Source organism: Carya illinoinensis, chromosome 8, assembly GCF_018687715.1.
Source record: "Carya illinoinensis cultivar Pawnee chromosome 8, C.illinoinensisPawnee_v1, whole genome shotgun sequence".
Classification (NCBI taxonomy): Eukaryota; Viridiplantae; Streptophyta; class Magnoliopsida; order Fagales; family Juglandaceae; genus Carya; species Carya illinoinensis.
This window is the reverse complement of record NC_056759.1, coordinates 930,321-946,112: the sequence shown is the minus strand read 5'-3', so window position 1 is coordinate 946,112 and position 15,792 is coordinate 930,321. Positions and strand designations below refer to the sequence as shown.

Genomic DNA, 15,792 nt, shown 5'->3' with positions numbered 1-15,792 from the left:
TCTTTGAAATATATTATATATGAAAAAAAATGAAAAAATCTAGTTCCAAGCATAACTGCGTACTAATATGTGTACTAATATAATGTGATTAATCAAAAAGTAAATTTTATTAAAAACAATGCTAATTTAAATTTTAAATATGAAAAAATTAATATTGATATATAGATTAGTACACGACTTTATTTATATTTAGTAAAATTTAAAAAATATATATATTATATAATTATTATATTTTCAAGTTGATGAGTAAAATATATACTTAAATAATAATATTTAATTTAAATATTAAAATTTATATTTTAAAATAAATTATATCATAGAAATAATTTATTAAATGTGATTTATCATATTTAAGAATATAATTATAAAAGAAAACATAAGAAAAATAAAATAATATATACAAAAGAAAATACGAGTTGAGTTCTGGGCTTCAATAAAAGTCCAAAGCTAACGGCCGAGAGGCTACGAGCCCAGTTTCACTTGATGGCTAAACGGTAAACCATCCCATCGATTGTCATTTACATTTTGTTTCTGTTTTTTTTTTTTTTTTTTGTGCCTTTTTTTAATAAATCATTAGCGTGGTAAAATGTGTACTATAGCCTAGTCTAAGCTTTTGTTTGTTTTCATAATTTTTATTAACTTGTCTTATTTTATTATTATAATTTTTTAAAATAAAAAATTTTAAAATAAAAATAATATTTAAATATATATTTTAAAAATATATTATTTAATATTTAACTTTAATTTTAACTAATCTGTGAAAACAAACGAAATGGGCCAAACTAAGGCCTGGGATCCACTGACCATATGTATGTATGAATAATTGATATGATTGGATAAAAAAAAATGATGCTCTTTTGTTTTTTATCATTATTTTTCTGCCTAGCTGAAACATATGGAAAATGCTTTAACGTTGTTGTGTTTAGTTGTTCGAGTATGATGTAAGCCGACCCGCGTGGGCCCATTATCTAAACTTGCGGGCTAGAGTTTTCATCCAAAACTCAGATAATGGGTCTATCAAATTCCAGACAAACTGGCCTCAAGTCTAAGTTGTCTAACCACTCTACTTTATTTGCGATAATTTTATACCCATCATCTGTCTAAAGAATTGCTACCTAACATAACCATTTTCGCGTCTCCAAGTTTTCCAATGAAGTGCAAGAAGCTACCTCCTAACTACTAATTGCATTCACTTGTTACAAAGTTATTTGTCGAAAGAAAAAATCTATTCATAATTTATTTTTTCATCATTTTTTCACCATCCCATGATTTGATATTAGATGATAGGTTATAAATAAAAAATAATAAATAGTCTCAAATTATTTAATATCACGTCATTAGATAATTTCAATTGCATCCTTTTAGGTTTGGTATAGCACATAAAAATTCATTTCATAAAGAAAGAAAACAGTGGATCATTTCACTCGCATATGCATTTTCTTAGTCACCTTATCAGCCATATTTTCACGTCTCCAAGTTTTCCAATGAAGTGCAAGAAGCCACCTCCTAATTACTAATAGCATTCACTTGTTACAATATTCTTTTTTGAGAGAAAAAAAAATCTATACATCATCTATGTTTTTATCATTTTTTTGTCATGACATTAGATGATAAGTTCACAAGTGAAAAATAATAAATAGTTTTCAATCATTTAATGTCACATTATAGAATGATGATGTGAAAAATAATAAATTTGAATTGAAATATAAATTTTAAAATTTAAATCTTACAAATCAAAATTTTTTATTTAAATTATGTGAATGACGTGCTATACATACATACTTTAAAATAGAATAACTCGATAGACTTTTGCATTAGAGCCATGCATACATTATGTAAATGGTTTGAGAGAGAGCATGAGGCTGTTAAAACTTTTATGACATTTTACAAATTCGGCAGGGCACACATTCTACATTGTTAAGGTGGCAATATTTGATTTGTAATAAAAGCAATTAAATCGTACTACATCAATAATGTGAATTATGTACACATTTGTAAAGAGGGAATGTATTGGGCTCTCTCGCGAATCACACGGCTTTAATTGCGAGGTCGGTCAATGATTTAGGAAGATATGACGTTTATCAACTAGGATCAAGAACTAATGCCCAACACGATAAATAGCTGTAAATATGTTAAACAAAGCTTAAAGAATCAATCAAATGATGCAATCAGCCTATAAAAGCATGGAAGCCCGCATTTTTAGGAATTCACAATTTCTAATTTCCTTATATATCGGAGAAAATAATAATAATAATAATAGAAATAATATTTCATAAATAATACATTAAGAGAATACATCATCGTGTCATACATTGGCAATCTAAAGACTAGAGATAATTGCTTTTCCATATTTCTTTAAAATATATATGTATATATATAATATCTTAAAAAATTATAAATAATAATTAAAAGAAGAGCAATTTCGGGGATATAAGTACGTAGCTTTGGCTTATAATAAATGTCATTTTCTGCATATAAACTCATCATAATGCCCAGATAATGACACTCCAGCCACCCTTGGCTCTTTGACCCTAACGTTGATTATGATATAATACTGCGGGCCCCCCATGATTTTGGGTACCTCATCACGGGCAAGAGTAATATTACCTCTACTGTAATCTTACGTTGTGTAGTCTCACGTACTTATCTTTAAAATTTTTTATGTATTTTAATTATATATATATATATATTTTAAAACATATATGTACAATTTATATATTTTAAGATTATAAATATCATTTCTTATTAAATAATAAGTGCTGATGTGGCACCTCATCAAAAGAAATATTAATAATATTTTAAAAAAATGTATTTAAAAAGAAGAGTAAAAATAATAAATCATTAATAGAATTATATTTTATTTTTATAATGCCAGTGGGCTAACTGTTTCATTGCGTCCTCTCACCTAACACGTGATAAGTCCATTTTTTGTTCCCTGTAAAGTAAAAAGGACGAAAGGGATCAGCATTTCTTAATATTTTCTGTCATAAATCCTTAACGTGGTTTGAAGATAAATTTTCTTAAGCAATATGTGAATTTTACAATATTTATGATAGAAATTTGCACTAAATAATATAAAGTCTAAATGTTGTTATTATTATTATTGAGAAAGATAATCATATGCTTGCATATATAAATATATATACTTTTTTTGTAAAAGACTGATAAATTGGCGGCCTTTTGTGTTATTTTCATTAAATTGATAGTGGAGAGGGTTAGGTCGGTAAGAAAAATATATAAAGATGAGAAAAAAGGGTGTCTCAATTTGTTTGAAGACCACTAGACCCACTTTGCTAAAGATATTGAAAAGTATTCGAGTTTTTAATTAAAACATGGAAATGACTGATAATTTATTTGTTAAAAAAAGAGAGAAAACATTCATTTTATTGAAGAAAAAAAAAATAAGAAAGGCATTTTCTACTTTTTGTTCTTAATTTCCTTTCATAAATACTTTTTTTCCCTGGAATTTTCATAAACATAATTTTCTTAAAAAAACACTAAAATAGAGAGCATAAACAGGATAATTCTATTAAAAATACAAATTTCAGAAACATGATTTTGAACTGAAGGATAAAAATAAAGTGAAGATTCAAATGTCCAATAGTGGTTGACTGTATATGGGCAAGAGTGAGGACGCCTGAAGAAGAGAGCATAAACGGGCATTTGCAGCTTTTTGGATTTATATTTTTGGACCAACTCTGCTTTCATGGCTGCCCACATGATTTTCGTGCAGTTGTCCCTACTTCTCATATAAATTGCCTTTCCTCTCCCTTTCTATTCTTTTCTTTCCTTTTTGCGTCATTGGTTTCGCAGATGCCGAGATAGAGATGAGACGGCGACCGACTGTTCCTGGAGAAAAAGAAAGAACGAAAATTAGTACAAAATAATTTAAAACAAAACTAAACATCCAACCATATTCCATAGCCTTCGTAGCCTCTTCTCTCTTGTCCTTTGTCAGACCGCAAGACCCGGCCTCTGCATTTCTCCATCTCCATATAGAGTTTTTCTTAACAAAGACTTTAACATTGAAACAGCCAACAATGAAGCTTCTTCTTTTCTTTGTTTTGCTGTTTCTGTGTCTTCGTAAACCCATTGGGGTTGGTGCCACGCCAGTAGCTTCTGTTTCCTCGCCAGTGGTCTCGCCCGTTTCTCCGATTTCCACATCAATGGCTGCCTTCTCCCCAGGTACTCTAATGTTGTGCTATTCATGACTCCAGGTACTTGTTTTTAGTTGGGTAGCGGGCCAATTTAGTTCGAAAATTCAAATTAAAAAACAATGACGAAAATACAGTATCTCTGATGCTGTCGTATGATTTTTTTTATTTTTTTTTGTCGATTCTATTCATTTATTGTTAAGATTAAACAATTATTTTTTGCTGTGGATTTTGATCTTGCCCTTTTTTGTTGTATCTCTAAACTTGGTAATCGTATAATAGATGAGATTTTCCCGTTTTGCTAGAGCTAACTTCTATATATCTATAATCCCCATGCGAACCAGGAATTCAAGTGGGAATCGAAGAGTCTCATACGTATACACACAAGAAAATGCTAATAATAGTCGTTGTTGCCTGCACTACCCTTGCTGCAACCATTTTGTCTTTGTTATGTTTGTGGATTTATCACAGGAAGTTTTCTCACAAATCCGATGGAAAAAGTGCTCTGAATTCAGGTACATCCTTACGCGACAAAAACTAATTTCTTTCCCAACTTAACCATCATTGGGTTTTGGTGAATGTGCATCACTTATGATAGTGCTCCGAGACTATTCATATCATGCTTCTATAATATTTGTTCTGAGATTCTCTGTTTCTTGCGTTCTGTGTTTTTGGGTTTGTTTTGGATACGAAGATGCTGAGAAGGGACTTGCTTTAGCTCCCTTTTTTACTAATTTCAACTCCATAAAAGTGGTTGGTAAGAAAGGATCTGTTCCAATGATTGACTACAAGCAACTTGAAACAGCAACTGACTATTTTCGAGATGGTAATGTCTTGGGAGAGGGCGGATTTGGATGTGTTTACAAGGCTCAATTGGATGACAACTTGAATGTTGCAGTGAAGAAACTTAACTGTGAAACTCAGGACGCCGAGAAGGAATTTGAGGTAATTTTTGTTTTTAAACCATATGGCGTTCATTTCTCTTTGAATTTGTTATGACCCTATTCTTCCGATCTTAAATTATCATCTGGATTTACAGAATGAGGTTGATTTGTTAAGCAAAACTCAACATCCAAATATAATTTCTCTACTGGGATGCTGCATTCATTGCAAGACTAGATTTATTGTCTATGAATTGATGCAAAATGGGTCTTTGGAAATTCAATTGCATGGTAAATCTTCTTCTTCTTCGCTTTGACCATCTGAAGATGGAAGTTTAGAAAAGAATTTGAATTTAATAATGCTAATTTATTTATTTTCCAAATTTAATTAATATGAATAGGACCTTCTCGTGGTTCGGCATTAACTTGGCATAAGCGGATGAAAATTGCTCTCGATGCAGCAAGGTGAGCTTGTTTACCAGAGTATTTTAAAAAAAAAAAAAAATCATTTTATTGGGACTTCAATGTTTAACATGTTGGAAAATATTGACCAGAGGATTAGAATATCTGCATGAGCACTGCAACCCATCAGTGATCCATAGAGATCTGAAATCATCTAACATACTTCTGGACTCCAACTTCAATGCTAAGGTAAAATATATTTGAGAAAATCATTGAAGTCTTCGATTTCTTTTATAAAATTGCGGAAATTTGTCTCAATATATTGCCATTATACATTTTTACTGTCTTCCATTTAACTCTCTCTCTCTGACTGTCTGACACACGTTATTGTCTGGAGTCAGCTTTCGGATTTTGGTCTTGCTGTAACCGATGCAGCCCAAAACAAGAACAACATCAAGCTTTCAGGCACCTTGGGATACGTGGCTCCAGAGTATCTTTTAGATGGTATGCCTACTAAAATTATAATTATTGCTCACGGTATTCTTCAAGTATATATGACAGGTTGCCATATCTCCATATATATATATAAATTATCTTCCATGATGTAATATGACTATTGTTTTGGACCTCTGACGCTGCAATAATGTTGTGAGACGTTGGTTTTGATATAGGTTTAAACTCATTATGTCTTTTGATTAAAGCTATCTTGAGCACATGCACGGGTACTACTACTTTAGTGCATATGGATCAATCATTATCTAGACAACCCTGAAAACTTTTTCATTATTGACTTAAGTGCGTTCTAAGGTTGATCTAGTTTTTGCATTGGTATAAACAAAGTCGTGTACTAATTTACGTATCAATACTGATTCATTTCTATTCAAAATTTAAATTATCACTGTTTTTAATAAAATCTACTTTTTGACCAATCGCATTAAATTGGTACATATATTAGTGCACAATTGTATTTGCAACTAGATTTTTCCTTTTGCATTTAGCATTCTTGAAAGAAAACAATTTCAAGTATTTTTAATCTTCCAGGTAAATTGACGGATAAAAGTGATGTATATGCCTTTGGAGTCGTGCTTCTGGAGCTTCTATTGGGAAGAAGGCCTGTGGAAAAACTGGCTCCATCTCAGTGTCAATCTATGGTCACATGGGTAATGCCCCACTCTTAAAACAATGTCTTTTTATTTTATTTTATTTGCATCCCATTAAAAAACATTTGAACCTCAGAACTTAATACCATAGCCATTTATGGATGCAGGCCATGCCCCAGCTCACAGACAGATCTAAACTCCCAAACATTGTGGATCCTGCAATAAAAGATACAATGGATCTTAAACACTTATGCCAGGTTTGTGAAGTGATTATTCCCTACCTTTACTCTTGTAATTCAACATTGTTTACCCATTTTAAGTTTTCCTAATGGGTGCAACTTGGGATCCTTCAAATCAATCAATAGCTGATTAACCATAACAAACTTTTGGGTTGGTCTGGTTTTAATGGTTGTGTGGCAATTTGAGACTCGGGATGAATGATTTCTTAGGCAGATCGCAGCTCCCATATTTGGGTCTAAGAAATTCATCCTCTTTTTTTTTTTGAACTGATTGCGCCCAATATTATCAAATGATCGTGTAGGTTGCTGCTGTAGCTGTGCTATGTGTGCAACCAGAACCAAGCTACCGCCCATTAATAACAGATGTCTTGCATTCTCTTGTTCCTCTGGTTCCCGTTGAGCTTGGAGGCACTCTCAGAGTTGCACAAGCAACTCCACCATCTGGTTCCACATAGCTTCCTTCTGGTCACTGATACAGAGCGTTGCCGCTGCGTTATTAGTAGGGTTGCGTAAATAAAAGATCTACATCGATTACCTTGCTCTCCTTTGCACGCATATATATATATATAGATATAGATATAGATACATACACATGATGGTTTTGTCAGAGAACGAGAAGCATTAATGGTTTGGAGCAGAAGAGAATTAAATGGTTTTTCATATTTTGTAAATTGAAGCCGTCTAGTTCTTGAGTTCCTGAAAATTACCAGTGCATATAATTGGTCCTCTAGGAGAACGATGACTAGTTCAGCTAATGATTCTATTCTTCCCCCTTTTCCCACCATTTATTGGTGTATGTTTTGAAAATTTTGCAAGTGGTAATACCTCTGGAGCTCCTTTTGTCTTTCATGATAATATTGCGAGAATGTAAATTCTTGTTTTCATCTCAGTTTTGGCTTTTTTTTTTTTTTTTTTTTTTTTTTAAATTTTAAAAAAGGTTGCTCATATTTCGAAAACAGTCCAAAAAAAAAAAAAAGAACAGAGTAGGCTACCATAATCCGAAGAATGCAGCAAAGCGGCACGATAGTCAACCCCTTTGCGACGACCGTAAAGTTAAAAAAAAGGGCCGCATGTTTTGGACGGAAGTTAATTGTACGGCCTCAATGCAAAGGGACAAACAAAAGAATAACAAGAGAGAGAGAGAGAGAGGAAAAACAACTCTACTTGTGCCAATCATGAAAGCAATTGAACAATGGCAACGGGACTTCCCCACCCCTCTCCACTCTCAATTCTTTTGCTCTCTGATAAAATAAAGAAAAATGAAAAAAATGATATTTACAGTGTTAGAATTTTAGGGTGGTTATGCTCACTATCTTTATAAAAAGTAAATAAATAAGAGATTTACATTACAAAATTATTTTTATAATAATAAAAGAATGCATAAAATTTACATATTCTAAATATAGTTTTCTTCAGTCTAAAACATGTGGCACTTTTAAAGTGTGAGCTACCTGGCCTAAAACATTGTCGGAACACATAAATCATAACTAAAAGTGAGCCTTCACTTTTTAGGCTACATCTAAATGTTGAGCTAACTTGACCTCAGTTCTTTATCAATGATAATGAGTTAATATGAGTTTAGTAATTTAAGAGTTGTGTGTTTAGATGTTAGATTCAGTTTAAAATTAGACTGAACTAAGTTGATCTTAGTGCAGTCTAACAACCAAATTTTAAACTTTCTGCATGTGGATGTGTGCAAAAGCATTCCTGTGCACGCATATCTTGCATAAGAAACCACATATCATCCAATAAACAAGACCAGATGATACTTCAGTTTTATGCAACACCAGTCATGCACCTTTACACAGAGTCATTGTAAGCAATGCTCATCAATTTTTGAATTTAGAAATTATCAACTATGGAATGGCCTCAGTTTGAACTTCAAAAATCAACATGCGTTGTTATAATTCGTTGTTATAATTCATACTCAGTAACTAGTTTGCATATTGTACTCCAAAAATGTAACTATGTATCCATTAATTTCAACGGACATTGTGGAATGAATTGACGATGGCATCTGCAAGGTACTCACATTTGGCCAAAGATAATCCAGCCAAGGATATCCTTCCATCCTTTGTCATGAATACATGCCACTTGGTCGTCATATTGTCGCTCTGATCACACAACAAGAAGATGCAACATTATAAAACCAAGAAACAGTTCCGTGCACCATTGTATTGCAAACTGCACTTTCAAAGTAGCCACACAGAGTTTCAAGGTATTTGGATATTGTAACTGGTTTCAGGTATGTGTGAACAGTTGACCATGCTCATAAATTCCGAAAATATACATGACAATTAGCAGGGAAGCTAGTACTCAATGAAGATGAAACAAAAGCTTTTGGTCTAAAAGGGAGAAAAAAAAATCAATTGAACTTGATGCTGGGTGAGGCATTAAACAATGCAATAAAGAAGTTGCAGAAGTATATACCCATAATTTGGGAAATATATACAATGGTATTAGATTTGACTAGTTAATATTAATAAAAAGAGAAATGATATTTGCAGTCATGGAGTGTGCAGTCCTTGTGTACAGTCCTTGTGTACTACCTTTAAAAAAAGTGGGTAAATTTGTGATTCACATTAAAAAAATTATTGTTTAATGCTGGCCTCCACTGTTTTTAAAGGGAGTACACGGGAACTGCACGCTCCAAGATTACATGTAGCATTATCCTATTTAAAAACAAGACCAGAGAATCCACAACGTCAAAAAAGACAAAAAAAAAAAAAAAATCAGGGAAACAAAAGCTTATGGGCATAAAACTTGGATGTTCTGATGGGAGTTGAGAAGAGGCAGTTACCTGATCTTTGTTCAGGCCCGTGAATGAGAACATGCCAATCTGCTCAAGTATAAATGACCAATCCTTCCCACTCTTATCTTTTGCAGAGAGGCTATCATATAGTTTCTGTCGCGTGTTCTTTATCCTTCCAGCCATGATTTCCATTTCTGCTTTCCATTCATTGAAGAGAGCTGGGTCCCCAACAACATTGGCAACAATCATGGCCCCATGAATAGGAGGATTGGAGTACATTGGTTGAGCAAGCCTTTTCAGTTGGCTCTTCACCCTGAAAATATATAAAAATATACCCATCAAGCGGACCTCAGGGAGTACTTTCTATTTCAATAATATGTTTCCTTCTGGAGCTTCTGGGTTGATCATGCCTAACTATTTTAAGAAACACACAAGGGGAAAACTGATGGTGTGAAAGACACTCTTGCCATGACAACTGCCAACCAAATATTTAGTTCATGAATGTTGAGAGGTGAGTGTGCTAAGATCATTGAGGAAATCTTCCCCCAATACTTCATTACTTTCTATTTCGTCTTTCAAATGCATGCACAGACTCAGGAAAGGCCTCCGCTTGCAGATTTTGGGGAGTTTTCAGGCTCAAATCACATTCAAGTTTTTTGACACTGATCTCAAATATCCAAATGGTGATGCATAGACAATGCCTGAATGCAAGTACACGGAAACTTATTTAATAGGTGATCTTTTGATACGGTTGTTAGTTTTTCATCTCATTATGAACATATTTGTGGGAATGATGATTTAACCATAGACCAGAAAGTGAGCAGATCATAGGATATTGGGTTCACCATACCTTGCTGCAGCATCTGCTGATGAGCAGACAACATTGATTGCTCCAATCCTTTCTGAATAAAGGCCCAGATTTTTACTATATGATTGGGCAACCAGAAGCTCCAAACCCCGTGCAGCAAATAATCTCACAGATGCTGGCATCTATATCAAGGCTTCCACTAGCAAATCCCTGAAGCATTTATACGTACATATTTGAACACACTATGCAGATAATTCTCGATTAAACAAAAATCTACATGATTCTCTGGAAGACAAAGCGTTCCAATATATATCAACAAAAGTTTAAAAACGTTGCTTTTTCCAAAAACCTGGGTATCAAAAATCACAATTTAGACAAATATAAACGAATTCTGCAATCATACCTGGTATGCAACATCAAAAAATGGTATATGGTTCTTCTCTCGAATGATATCAGCAATCTTTTCCCACTGTTCAGGGGTTGGATCGATGCCAGTTGGGTTGGCCATGAAGTAACACAAAAGACCCTTCAGGGGCAGCCTGAATAAAGAACAGATTAATTATTGGTAAATGGGTTAATAGAAGTCAATTTAGACTGGAATTGAGAATTTTATGGAAAATAAATCATAAGTACAAAGTTTTACGAGTCTATATGTCTAAATTACTAAAGAATTTTCACATAATAAGTGTACACACGTTGTTCTCCGATTCTGATAAAAATTACAATTAAATGGATATTTCAGCTGAAAGTGCAAAGAACCAACATTGAATTGAAACATGGATATTAAGATGAAAGCTGGTAACACCAGATAAAATCTGAAAAAAAAAAAAAAAAAAAAAACCACATAAAAAGCACAATTACACCAAGTTGGAACCTTTATATCGGCTAACATCCCCTCAAAGTCCAAACCAACTGTTTTTGGATCATAGTATCGGTATTCAGACCATGGAACTCTAGCATCGTTGAAAATATTCTTGTGATTACCTGCAGGAGAATTTTGTTGGCCGTGAAAATCCAGTACTTATTGTTAAGACAAATTTCACATACAGGTTTAAGTGAATGGCAATACACACCCCAAGTGGGAGATGATATCAGAACTTTAGCCCCAGGAAAATATCGTTCAATTAAAGCAGCAGCTAATCGAAGAGAACCAGTTCCTGAAAGACCTTGAACAGTAGCAACCTGGAAGGAATAATATAAAGGTATTTTTTTTATATATAGATACAAAAGAAGAGAGAAACAATATCAGTCTTTGAAAAAATTCAGGCATTTGAATTCCCACGTACTCTCTGTTGTTTTATTACGGGGTTGTCTGCTCCAAATAATAACTCAGCAGTCACCTTATTGAATGCAGCCAAACCTTCAATTGGGAGGTACTGAGGATAATCATCAAAATTTAGTAAGTGATTAGAAGCATGAATAATGACTCCAGGTCAACCATACATCTGAGCAAAAAGAGATACCTCTTTGTTTTCTCCCCTTTCGACCATAAGATTCTCCGCCTAGGAAAGAAACGTTTCAATATGATTAATGTAAGGTCAAATTCCTTGTCAAAGAATCAGTTCTCAGTTTTTCCAGTAAGAAGCTAAAAACTGCTAGCATGTAATGTTAATGGTAAAATTGTGTACATGGAGAACACAACGAAATTTTAACTTATGACATGTATATATGATGCAATTGAGTCGGACCTTCTTGACAACATTCAGTACATAAGGTTGAAGCTCTTCCGTCCGATAGGCTCCAACTCCAAGGTTGAGCTTGTTTTCCTGTGTGTCTGCCTTAAAAGCTTCGGAAACCCCAATAATTGGATCGGGAGGAGCCATTGTGACACCCTCAAAACGAGAAACATTAATGGAAGCCACCATAGATATTCGACTAAAACACTGCACCTCAGAAGTGATTAGAACTCAGATATGAATAAAAAGCAAACATTCTACCAACTTTAACGGTGTTAGATAACAATAATAACATGTATAAATAAATAAATAAAATTCGGAATTTTTTTTTATTATTTTTAATATTAAAATAATAATATTTTAATCTGACCGGTCCGACCCGGGTCTGAACCGGACCGGTTCAGCAATCCAGTCCGAGACCAAGTCAATTGGATATGTTGACTTGGGCCGAAGGTATTGTACAGGCCCGATTGCTCTCCATTTTTGTTTTTTTTTTTTGTTCTTTTATTGGGCTGGGCCACATCAGTGGCCCATAGGCCCGATTGCTTCTTTATAAGTGTGAATACAGTCCAGATAGCATAAAACACTTTATTGTCATGTTTATGGCCGAAGCCCACAGCCCAAAGCCCACAACCTTAAGTCTATAACATAAAACCCTAAAGGAAAAAACTCATCACTTTTCTTCCTTCAGACTATTTTCAGCGCCGCATCCTTCATCATAGCCACATATCCTTTCAAGCTTCAGCCATATATCCTTTCAAGCTTCAGATGCGGCTATGGACATCTCCAGCAATTAGAGGGACGTCGCCGACCCCCAAATCACTTTCCTCTCATTCTTTTTTTTTTTTTTAAATTTTTACAGACACCCTCAATATTCTTTTCCATCGCAACACAGTATAGAAAGAAAAGAAACAATACAGCAAGGGAAAGTGAAAATAAAACCCAAGCATGATTAGAAGGAAAAACGTGAGGGAGTTTCTCTTCCTCCAGCACATACTCAATATGGCAAAAGTGAAATTCAAAACGTATACATAATGTCACTTTGTGGGTCCTCGTGAAAATCAAACACAGGAAATAGAATACCATCGCAATTTTCTTTGTCAGATAAAAAAGGTGTCTTTTTATTCTTCATGATAAAAACACAGTTATACGTAAATATATATTCACTTTATATTTTATTGAGATCATAAAAATTTATAACCCGGCTCTGATACTACATGTTAGATATTTAACATGAATATTAATAAACGGATCTTCGATTTCTCTGATCTATAATAATAAACAGTGATAAATAATACGTACCTTTCTCCATCAGTTCGATGAAGAAATAGATCTGATTATAAGGAAAGGATCACCCAGCAACTTTGCCTCATAAGTGTCTCACGATGGTAAAAGGCACTCTAATGTTGTAGGTGAGAACCCTTTAATCCCTCAGTACTATTTATAGATTTCTGACCATTAAGAAATCTAAGAATTTGTATTTGACTATAATTAGAGATAGAGTTTTAATCTTATCTCTTAGGATTTTTCTTATCCCGTTATCACTCATATTTAATCTGATAGATTTGAACTATTTCAAATTCTATCAAGATGGGTGTGTGGGATATAGAGTTTAAATAAAACTCTTACAATTAGAACTCAGATATGAATAAAAAGCAAACATTCTACCAACAAATAAACCAAAAACAACCATACATATAAATATACTCCAACAGTCCTAACCAAGAGAGTCTAGTAACGGCCTCGTGAAAACCAATATGCAATCAGAAAGTGAATGCATTGATTTGGTAACAAAGTGAGGCATGAACATTATGGTGCTATTTGGATAGTCAAATGAGATGAGATGGTTTTAAATGAAAGTTGAATAAAATATTCTTAGAATATTATTTTTTAATATTATTATTATTTTGGGATTTGAAAAAGTTAAATTGTTTATTATATTTTGTGCGAAAATTTGAAAAAATTGTAACGATGAAATAAGATGAGATAAAACATCATCCAAACCTATCAACTAGTAACAGAACACAGCACCTATAGAAGAGATCAAAGCCACCGATCAACTTTATATAAACTAGGCAGAGAGAGAGAAAGAGATTCAATGTGAATATGTACCGTGATGATCAGACATTATATAAATCTTAAATCAACGTGACGGTCGCGTAATATTAAGAAAAACCCAGGAAGGCCATTATTCCCGGTAAGGACAAATTAATCCACGCCTACATAGCCACTTAGCCAGAGCAGGCCACTGCGCTATATACCTTTGTGTTAGTAAAGACTTTGCCTTTCTCGTTGTTGAAGCTCAAACTAGTACTTCCAAACTTCAACTTCCCCTGTTCAAATTAGAACATATTAATGATGAAGTACTGCATAAGAAGTAAGATTGGTTTCCGAGAAAACATTAAAAAAAGAAGAGAAAACTCCTTCCTTACTATCCAACGATGATCTATATCCTGGTTTAAATAAACAACCGTCCAGTGCTGCTTTTCTACGGATCCTAAAAATGAAAAAAAAAAAAAAAATAGAAATCAAAATTTTGATTCGTTTTAGTTTCCTAACGACATGTCCGGATCATAAAAATGGAAAAAAAAAAAAAAACTTGATAACCAAAATTCCGATTCGTTTTATTTTCCAATCTTTTTCGGCAACCTAGCAGAAACCTCCATTCAAAAGAAACAAGATGTAAATGAAATTGGAATAAAAAATGAAAAGAAGCATTAACTTGAGATACTCGTCCGCCGAGAATGACGTAGATGGAGAGGCTGAAGCTAGGGAAAGCATCGTCGAAGCCATCCGACTCAATAATTATAAGAGCAAAATGTCAGACCGATAGCAATATGAGAGTCACCGAAATCGGTAAAATCAACGAGTATTAATGAAAACTCGGTCGAAACTCGACAACTACAAAAACGATGAAACTACGATACAAATTAGGTCGATTAATTAGCGAAATGAACTCGTCGAATTAGAAGTATAAATGCGAACAGAACTCACACTCAGTGCACGAAGTAGAAGCCTCAGCTAATTCTGCGTTGGAAACAACGGAGCCTGAACTGTAAAAGGAAATGTACTTGGTGTCATTTTCATATATATATATATATGAATCGTACGACGTTGTACTTTTTTTCAAAAAAGAATTTAACCAGTAACAACGTTGTAAGTTGGTAACGGATGATCAACATTGCAGTACCAACGTCCGTACAACTGAATGTGAGAGATTCCCTAGGGGCCTACGGCCCAGGGGTTGGAGGAGTTTTTTATTTATTTATTTTTACATGTAGGCGAAAACAGCGTTGGGACAATCTGATAGATAGGTTGGGTTTGGGCAAAATTTCTAGCGGGCCCAATCTAAAACTTTACCCTTTATTGGTTCATTTCATTTGTGATACAAGCCTTTTGGTCGGCTTAATGTTCCTTCTTTTTAATTACTTTTTTCTTTTCTTTGTTTTAGTGAGTTATTGGGCTTAGACAATGGATATATTTGATTCAAATCTGGGCCTAGCCCATACCCCGTGTTCTTCAATATGTTTGACCCAAAAAAAAAACATCTGTATCAGATCAAGTGCTTCTTGATTCCTGTATAAACACGAGCCTACCTTCATATATATTTTTTTTCAGTGCTGAAAAAAGATCATCTGTATCAGATTGAGGATAATTATTCTATATATCAACATGTCACCGAAATATTAATGCTATTTTCAGTCAGTTCTATGGCAGTAATAGTAGTTACATATAATTATAATCGAGATGTCAAAGTCACTGCAAAATCTTCCATTGCTC

The 15,792-nt window shown here is 33.6% G+C and overlaps 2 protein-coding genes across 3 annotated transcripts; one reads left to right on the top strand and one right to left on the bottom strand.

Annotated features, from left to right (window-relative positions):
• Window positions 1-3,606: 3,606 nt before the first annotated feature.
• On the top strand, window positions 3,607-7,665 carry LOC122317871 (probable receptor-like protein kinase At1g80640). Of its 2 annotated transcripts, none has more exons than XM_043134920.1 (10): window positions 3,607-4,185; window positions 4,499-4,669; window positions 4,960-5,099; window positions 5,194-5,326; window positions 5,437-5,500; window positions 5,590-5,686; window positions 5,839-5,941; window positions 6,479-6,597; window positions 6,705-6,794; window positions 7,079-7,665. In XM_043134920.1, the coding sequence occupies exons 1-10, from the start codon at window positions 4,041-4,043 to the stop codon at window positions 7,229-7,231; spliced, it is 1,215 nt and encodes a 404-aa protein (XP_042990854.1). In that variant the 5' UTR covers window positions 3,607-4,040; the 3' UTR covers window positions 7,232-7,665. The 2 variants fall into 2 exon arrangements, with proteins under 2 accessions (XP_042990854.1, XP_042990853.1); XM_043134919.1 differs by having other exon boundaries at window positions 3,608-4,185; window positions 4,849-5,099.
• Window positions 7,666-8,589: 924 nt separating this feature from the next.
• On the bottom strand, window positions 8,590-13,884 carry LOC122318211 (aspartate aminotransferase P2, mitochondrial-like). Its single transcript, XM_043135410.1, is given in 11 exon segments — window positions 8,590-8,890; window positions 9,577-9,841; window positions 10,379-10,512; window positions 10,514-10,546; window positions 10,740-10,839; window positions 10,841-10,875; window positions 11,211-11,320; window positions 11,410-11,518; window positions 11,623-11,712; window positions 11,800-11,838; window positions 12,025-13,884. Coding segments are annotated over 11 exon segments (1,224 nt in total). The 5' UTR covers window positions 12,202-13,884; the 3' UTR covers window positions 8,590-8,758.
• Between the last annotated feature and the right edge of the window lie 1,908 nt (window positions 13,885-15,792).

Excerpts from the sequence above, each read along its gene's own strand:
- LOC122317871 (XM_043134919.1), top strand. The coding sequence starts at position 4,041 with ATGAAGCTTCTTCTTTTCTTTGTTTTGCTGTTTCTGTGTCTTCGTAAA. Across the intron at positions 5,942-6,478 it reads TCCAGAGTATCTTTTAGATG|GTAAATTGACGGATAAAAGT; the intron begins GTATGCCTACTA and ends TTAATCTTCCAG. Across the intron at positions 6,598-6,704 it reads GTCAATCTATGGTCACATGG|GCCATGCCCCAGCTCACAGA; the intron begins GTAATGCCCCAC and ends TTATGGATGCAG.